This window comes from Spodoptera frugiperda, chromosome 18, assembly GCF_023101765.2.
Source record: "Spodoptera frugiperda isolate SF20-4 chromosome 18, AGI-APGP_CSIRO_Sfru_2.0, whole genome shotgun sequence".
In the NCBI taxonomy this organism is placed as follows: domain Eukaryota; kingdom Metazoa; phylum Arthropoda; class Insecta; order Lepidoptera; family Noctuidae; genus Spodoptera; species Spodoptera frugiperda.
The window spans coordinates 5,696,472-5,705,608 of record NC_064229.1 but is presented as its reverse complement, the minus strand read 5'-3'; the positions used below and the strand labels follow the sequence as shown (position 1 = coordinate 5,705,608).

Here is a 9,137-nt window from a genome sequence, read left to right as displayed (position 1 = left end):
CACTCAACAATTAAAATAGCTGATCAACGAAGTTTGCTCTGAATGCGAGAAGCGAGCTATTGTACTTGGTGCAACATCTGGGAACAACTTTAACTAACTTAGCACCAGTTTATAAGTAGACTGTTATGTTAAGTACATGGAAGCTTATGAATATAATGTTTCTTATTTCCACAAAATATTTAACCAGGTCCCTAAAAGACTGGGTGTCGGTAACGAGTGTGATTTGTCTGCCACCTGTTTTATATTCAGTTTCAGAACTATTTTTAATATGAGTGAGTATTTGCTGTTGTAAGTACCTACCTACCTTTTTTGAGGGAGGAAAATCATCCAATGATTTCTCCCGCCTTGGGCGAGGTGAGAGGATGTGTCAGACTCTTACTGACTAAAAACCACACCGTTCCCACTCCTGCTTTTCGAGCCGAGCCCTGGTAAACCCGCTAGGTAATCCGCAGCTCTACGGGTAGATAAGTACCTATCTGCAACTAAAATTATTAGGTAAGTATTGATTAAAACTTACGAACACATATATTATACCAATCTACAATACTTTATGACAACAACTACTACTTTTAAATGGTACTTAAACATTTGCCCACTGTAAACTAAAAGATTTTATAAACTACATTTAACCCATTCCAGCTGCCTTATAAATTCGCGAGTCGAGAGGCAGAGGAATTCTGCATTATGTAGAGGATTTGAGTGCGTCGGCGAGTCCCTCACCCACTACCTCTTTATAATTCCCACTGAAAGTACCTACGGCACGACCCTACCGACGTATCTATGATAATTTAAATTCAATTCTTCGTTATGGTCTTCTAAGCGGAACAAATAATTTGATTGATAATTATATTAGGTACCTACTATTTTAATATTAATTATGAACCTTTTTTACCTTTAAACTGTAAAAAGCTGAACTGTTTTTAATAGATTTGACTATTTACTTGTATTATTTACGTTATGTTTCTTCCTATATTTTAAAATATGACTTAAATATTTTGTGATCTGCAAATGTATTAACTTCTTCCGCAAATAATAATTGATCTAAATCAACAAGCAATGTGCAGGAAAAATAACAAACAATGTTAAAACTCTTATTATTTATGTTATGTAAAATTATTCAACAATTTGGCTTGGTGTAAATCCTAAATACAATTTGTATGTACATAACAATCAACCAAAAATCAGTTTTGGTTTAACATAACTTATTTACATGAAATTGCATATTTATTTATTTCATTTCTTATCTACAGATTTATTTCCTATCAAATGTCTGAATGTTAGCTGCCATAAACATTGTTACTAGTTTTGATTAAAAATGTAATTATTTTTCATACTAGTATGAATTTTCATTCTATTGTATTTGATATGTAAACATAAGAATAAATAATTTATAGTATATGTATAACATCCCTGTACTCTTAACTTCATACATACAGTCTTTTAAATCACATCCTATATTGCTGTTCTGAATTAGAATTCATTAAGAGGCATGTATCCAAAATTAGTAAGATCATCAATCATTGTTGATATAATAGTTTTATATTTTTCCACTGCCTTTTCCTTCTCCTCCTTGGTAGTCCATTGGTGTTTGCTCCTCACATGTCCCTCCTCTTGCAAACCGTTAGACAACCATAATGCAGTGTTGGCTGTTATCAAGCAAGCAGGAGCTACTACCCTCATATCAGCATCAAACATTGGCCTAGAATAAACAGTTTGTGATGAGATCCCTGCGTCTTTTAATGCTATTTCAAATGTTCTGTAGTATATTTCCATCAGCTGCTGGAAGTATTTGTTCCTCAGCTCCGAGTTAGTACTGCTCAGTATAAGGTACATCACGTCAAACGCTGGACAACACTTTCTTGTAGTCTGGTAATCTATCACACACGCTGATACCGGCTTGTTACCCTACAAAAGAAATATCATTTTATTACACAAACAGAAAAAAATATGATGAAACAATAAACAAAGATCATTTTATTATTATTTTAGAGAAGTAATAAGTTTTTATACATAGTATGATAAGGCCCTGTACATTAACCCAGAGTAACAGCAATCCTAAATAAACAATACTTGCCTCATATTTGTAAAGAATATTTTCTTTCCAAATGTCACCGTGACAAATACAAGTATTTTGTACTGAATAGACAGCGGCTTTGAAATATTTAGCACAGTTCTTCCTCAACTTTTGTAACACTGGGGTTATATCTGAGGCTGGAAACTTTTTCAGTGCCTTATCTAGTCTGTCTTTCATTATGTCCATGTACCTAGAGTTGGTACTCTCTGTCAGTGGCCCACAAATGGTCATTATGTCTTCAAACTGCTGAGGTCTCTCATTTTGTAGAATAAATGACAGAGAATGCAGTTTAGCAAGACTCTTTAGAGATACCAGAGTATGATCTAGATCCAGGAACATGGCATGTACATAGGGCCTGTACCCTTCCACAGTCATGTCTTGCAGAGCTATAACCTCCTTGCAGTACTCCTGCTGGACATAGTAGCATTTAGGTATAACATACTGAGATTGGGGTGGCAAACGTTGCAGTATCTCTCTGTATGCCTTCATTAGAGTAGAATACACGTATGTTTCTCTCGCAAACATCACGGTTACAGCGCCGCTCACTCGGTACTCCTCGTTAATCGGCGCCAATTTCAAAACTATATTGTATGACACTGAAACCCCATGACGTGTACCAGACAGTGTGATCGGTATTAAGTCTCCGAAGTAATTCTGGGCCATATTCACAAACTTTTCTTGTACAAAACTCCAATCACTGAGCTGACATACCACTGCTATCCGGCGTATTACTCCGCTTAAATAATCTTCGGTAATATGTGACATTTTGATCCGGTCTATGTGGATATGGTAAACGCTTTGTTTAAATAACTTTTGAATTTATTTGTGTTACATAACCAAAGTGTTTACTTAGATCTTGTAATTGGTAAACAATAGATTTGAACTCAACTCAATGCAGTGACTTGTATTAACATTCGAACACCACCAGTCAGAATCAATCAGCTGTCAGCTACTGTCAAGTATGTCAATGTCAAACGCGGTCAAGCAGGTCACATACTGCTACAGATAACGCATGATAAAGCATAGCTACTAGAAAATAAGTTTGTTTTTATACTGTACTGTACTTACAATTACCATACAATATCGGTTTTAGATTGATATATATTGTAAAGCATTTATGCTATTTCGTATTATGATTAACTGATCAGACAACGCAAAAACTTCGAATCTACTTGGCATTTAACAGTTTAGAAACGCATAAAATAGATTGTCCGGCAAATTACTACTCTTATCAAAATAATATGCTAAGCTGTTGAAATATTAATGGAAACGTTGGGTTAGTTTAGTGAGAAGGGTCAACCGTTAAAAGATTTAAATTAATGCAAAGCGAAAATGAATAAGACCGCCTTCATTTTAATGGTTTTCCTTCCATTGTAACTAACTAAACGTTGGCAAACTAATTGTTGAGATAATACAGAATAACTGGTGTATTTATCTGTGTATTAAAAAATACAAACAATCCAAGTACCAACAAGAGAGATATTCGTCAGAAGGACACTGGAAAATGCCAAGACGATGACTAGAAAAATGCCGGTAGCCACAAACGTAGGCGAACGTACGACGTACGTCTGTGCTGGTGGTGAATTGGAACCAGTGGCGTAGCGTAGTGGGGGCGGCAGGGGTGGCCCGCCCCGGGCGGCACTTTTTAGGAGGCGGCAAATTTTAAACAATAAATAATAAAAATATTTTATATTTTTTTCGCAACTAGAGATCGGAGAAAGTAGTCATAGTGGGGATGGAACCTTTAACGAGTGGTCCTGCCCCGAGAGGGGCACCTGAGGCAAGAATCCAACGATTCGTCGGAACCAGTAATTGGTAGGGTAAAAAAGGTGAAGGCGACTTGATGAAGCTCAACTCCAACTGAGGGCGTCTCTGGCGCAAGCCAAGCGGGTGGAGGCGCAAAAGGACCTGGAGGAGAAGGTCGCCGCCAAGGAGCGCGCAACCGGTGCCGCAAGGTCCAGGGCCGGCTACAGGGCTTCCAACGTTCTCTACGCAGACCACTCAGTGGCTGAGCTAACGCAAATGGCGCTGGAGGACAAGGAGGAAATTTTGGAGGTGGCCTCCAGGTCCTCCAACCTGAAGGGATCGGCTGTTGCCGACAAACGAAATAGGAGGCGATCTGTCGCTGCCGGCCGTCGTACGCAAGATGGTCGACAGCGCGGAGTCGTGGGACGCGGTAGTGTCCTTCTGCGAAGACGTGATGTCGCAGAAGGCAACTGCGGAGCGGGAGAGGGATTTCCCCTTCCCCTACCTATCCCCTAACCTATCCCAAACCTAACCTAACCCAAACCTAACCCAAACCTAACCCAAACCTAACCCAAACCTAACCCAAACCTAACGCAAACCTAACCCAAACCTAACCCAAACCTAACCCAAACCTAACCCAAACCTAACCTAAGCCAAACCTAACCCAAACCTAACCCAAACCTAACCCAAACCTAACCCAAACCTAACCCAAACCTAACCCAAACCTAACCCAAACCTAACCCAAACCTAACCCAAACCTAACCCAAACCTAACCCAAACCTAACCCAAACCTAACCCAAACCTAACCCAAACCTAACCCAAACCTAACCCAAACCTAACCCAAACCTAACCCAAACCTAACCCAAACCTAACCCAAACCTAACCCAAACCTAACACAAACCTAACCCAAACCTAACCCAAACCTAACCCAAACCTAACCCAAACCTAACCCAAACCTAACCCAAACCTAACCCAAACCTAACCCAAACCTAACCCAAACCTAACCCAAACCTAACCCAAACCTATCCCAAACCTAACCTAACCCAAACCTAACCTAACCCAAACCTAACCCAAACCTAACCTAACCCAAACCTAACCCAAACCTAACCCAAACCTAACCCAAACCTAACCCAAACCTAACCCAAACCTAACCCAAACCTAACCCAAACCTAACCCAAACCTAACCCAAACCTAACCCAAACCTAACCCAAACCTAACCCAAACCTAACCCAAACCTAACCCAAACCTAACCCAAACCTAACCCAAACCTAACCCAAACCTAACCCAAACATTCTTATTATCATGCACCAAGCGCGGGGCTACTAATCGAAATAATTATATCTACACTAAATAAGGAAGAGCGATCGTGTAAGAGTGAGCATTTTCTCTGTCGCAGTAATACGGTATGAGTGGCAGGGATATGGAAATATCTGTCGCATATTAGTGACACAGTGGGCTATAGGGTTAATGTTATGTGACTTCAAAAAATTCAGTCTCTAAAATGAGAAAGTTATGGTATCCACTCGCACAGCTCGTTCCAAATTGTAGATTCCTATGGAGAAGAAATTAAAGTATACCAGTGCAATCTACGAAAATAAACATTCATTTTTTATTGTTATATTGCTGCCAACACATAGCTCTACCTATGTGTTACGAAGAGGGCTCTCGCCCAATGTATCGCCCACACCTTCCTCCGATATACTTATAAAAACTGAATGAAATTCGTGTAAACTGTTTGATTCCCTTTCTTTCTCAAGCCTACTCGTTGGTCGAGTGATCGCTAATGCATCTGCCGGACAAGGGGTCTTGGGTTCGATTCTCGGGTCGGACAAAGTATTGCAGGGCTTTTTTCGGTTTTTCGAAAATTTCTCAGTAGTAGCACGGATTGGAACCCCAAACATTATGAGGGTGGGCAGATATAGATGTTATAGACATTTCTTATTTACCCTTAGGATTGCTAAACTATTGGTACAAGTACCTAGTGCGTAAGTATACCTACAATACAACAAATCCGGATGAAAATCGGAATAATTAAGTTGAACTACGAGTAGCATTACAGCACTACGGCAGCCGGCAAAAATAATTATCGCAGACATAATCTGTGGAACAGCACCTGGGGCGACAGTTTTATGGCCAGATCAACTACACACGGGATAACCGCTCCCGTAATGGACTCGCACAATAACGAGATCTTAGAGCAATCTTACACCTGGATTGTCTAAGTAACACCTATTCTAATAGGTACATAAAAGTACCTACTTAGAGAGAGCCATCGTCAGTTTCTTTAATAAGTACCTTTATAGTTGAATTTTGTTTTGTTTATTTCAAATAACCCCGTTACATTGACCAGTAGTAGTAGGTACCTGTGGATAATAGGTAGGTACATATTACATACCTTTTTTTTGAGGGGGAAAATCATCCAATGACTTCTCTCGCCTTGGGCGAGGCGAGAGGGAGTGTCAGACTCTTACTGACTAAAAACCACCCCGTTCCTTCTTCTGCTTTTCGAGCCGGAGCCCCGATAAACCCGCTAGGTAGTCCGCAGCTCCAGATACATATTACATACCTACGTACCTGAGTAACCGTACCACTCTCCACTTATTTGGATTTTCGAGGTAAGAAGTTCTCAGTATTAAAGGTGGCAGTAGAGCTGGAGACAGACTCATTGATTGATTGAAGATGATGACAGTTTTAATGAAAACGTAATAAATCAAATCAAATCACTTTAATGCATCCATAGAGTACAGTGTGGTCTACAATTTTACAGTAATATGTTCCAACTCCCTATTGGGCACCGGAAAAATAATAAGTAATAATAATTAATTTATTGTCATCTACCAAACTGCCGAATTTATAAACGCAGTAAAGAACATGTGCATTAAGTGGTACTTACTGACTTACTGCGTTTATTAATTGTGCGGCAGAAAAGATATTTAGATTTTCCTACAATTTTCCATTCCTTGCAAATCCAGTTTGCATAGCATAACGAAATTATCTACTGCAGCGTGCCGTTTATAAATAAAAGGCACCGGGTTACCTACCTACCATTTTGATTCACAGTCTCGCTATTGGAACACTGCCCATTTAAGGCGCCTTCTAGTTAAATTTTGCTAACGTTCTTTGTGTGAATCAAAAAATTTAAGCAATAGGTAATTCGAATTTTTGCTTCACTTGTCTTCTGAAGTTGAACAAAAAAATGTAATTATCACGTTAAAGGCTATTTGGGACAACATATGGGCCGTACTAGCGAGGGATTTGCACTCCACAATAGTTTTCTATCGGCAGTCAAAGCCTTAACATAAATGCCATCGTACTCTAAAATGAAGAAATATATATAGCTTCAGACATCAGCACTCCGAGCTATCCTTATCCGTAAAAGTTAATACATTTTCTACTTAATTCTTTTAGTAGCAAATTCTAAAATCAATTGAAAAAAGTTGTGAAAATAGAGTAGCATCAAATGCTGCTGTACTTAGGTAGATTTTGGTATAATTAATCAACCTTTAACGTTTCTCCTGTCAGGACACAGGCCTCGTCTGCGGGACAGGTTGTAATCCATCATGCCGGCCCTGTAGATTGGTTACAGCAAACAATATTACATACCAACAATACTGTATTAAGTGGTAATTTTTTTGGAACTTGGCACTTTAGTGTCCATTTACATATATCCCGAAGTGTCATCGTCGGAAAAGGTTTAGTTTTTCGATTGCTTTCTCAATGCATGCACTTGTGTCTCTGGTGTTTCATGTCCGTGGGCGGTGGCGATTGCTTACCATCGGGTGATCCGTCTGTTCGTTTACCGGCTTATTCTATAAAAAAAGTAGTAGCACTAGGTCGATATTGTGACCGATATATGGCAATAGATAGGTTCACCCTCTATTACATGGAACTCATGACTGTTGAAAAATTTGTGTTACATCGTAGGTTATAAGTATATCTATCATCTCTCTTCTTCGGGGATTCAAAGGCGTGATGTTACATTATGTTAGGTTGATTTGCAATTAGAAAATTATGCAAAGCGACTGGCAATGACCTAATTACAATACCACCTATTGTTTACAGCAGGATCCTTGGCATATGTACCTATGTCGGTGTTGTATTGGAACGAGCAGATCTTTCAATAGATGGAGCATCATAGGTCAATGGGTCAATGGGAACTTGATAGTACTAATACTCAAGTAGGGAAACTAAGTTCTGTACCCTTAGTACGAGTTTGCTTTATGTTTAACGATTTCGATTTCGTTCGAGAGCGCGTCCGGGGCTATGATTGGTTCGTTCATTCGCGTCGGCCTATTAAAGCGCCGAACGCGCTTTCGTTTCATTTTCGTTCAACGTAAAGCAACTCCTACTAAGGGTCTTCTTCTTTTATCATAAAACTATCCTTAGATTTATTTATTTCAAATGTTTCTGGTTTCTGCAAAATCTTTATTTCAATAAAACATACATAGAATTTTTGCACTATAGGTAAAACATTGTTTATAATTATCACTATAATTACTGTAAAAAATGGGACAATAAAGTGAGAGTTTAATAAAATGATATCCAACAATGAAACAATTACGAATATAAAAATTAAGAACATTGAACACACTAACTCACTTACCGAAGTACTCGTACTAATAAGAATTTAAAATTGAACAGAACGAGTCCTGTGATAGATAGTCTTAATTTATAATAAAATACTTTCAGTTTCATTCAAATGAAGTCGTTTGTATCTGAGAGTTTATAAAAAACGGCCAAGTTCTAGTAGGACTTGCGTACTAAAGGTTCCATTAGGCCATTAGCTTTAAAAAATTGTAACAAACCACTTTTAATAGTCTTTAACGCAACGTCACGCCTTTTATCCCCGAAGAGATAGGCAGAGGTGCACATTACGCCACGGTTATAAGTCTAATAGGGGGTGAGCCTAATGCCATCCACTGGGCACAATGCCAGACTCCGTGTTACTATTGAGAAATTTTTAAAACCGAAAAAAGCCAATACCCCTTGTCCGACAGTTGCGACCTCTCGAGGCATTCTTTAGTATTTGTTATTATGTGTGGCATCAATAATAAACCATCTGTAATAATTTCAACCGTGCATTGTCTTGTATATTGCATAAGTCGTTCATGAGATACAGCACGCAGCTAGCAAAAGACAAATGGGCATCAGCTGTCCATTACCTACAACTATCACTATTCATAAGATACAGTAAATGACAGTCAGACGGACAACGGAGTTTAATATCAGGATCCCGATTTTGCTCTTTAGGATCCCTAAAAAAAAATCGAAATGATTCGCCCAATTCTTACGAGTACATCACTTGGGGAACCTTTTG

The 9,137-nt window shown here is 38.9% G+C and overlaps 1 protein-coding gene across 1 annotated transcript; it reads right to left on the bottom strand.

Moving 5' to 3' along the window:
• Nucleotides 1–1,077: 1,077 nt before the first annotated feature.
• LOC118278290 (uncharacterized) lies at nucleotides 1,078–3,028 on the bottom strand. Its single transcript, XM_035597521.2, has 2 exons — nucleotides 2,075–3,028; nucleotides 1,078–1,905 (listed from the first exon to the last, which is right to left on the bottom strand). The coding sequence occupies exons 1-2, from the start codon at nucleotides 2,837–2,839 to the stop codon at nucleotides 1,471–1,473; spliced, it is 1,200 nt and encodes a 399-aa protein (XP_035453414.1). The 5' UTR covers nucleotides 2,840–3,028; the 3' UTR covers nucleotides 1,078–1,470.
• Between the last annotated feature and the right edge of the window lie 6,109 nt (nucleotides 3,029–9,137).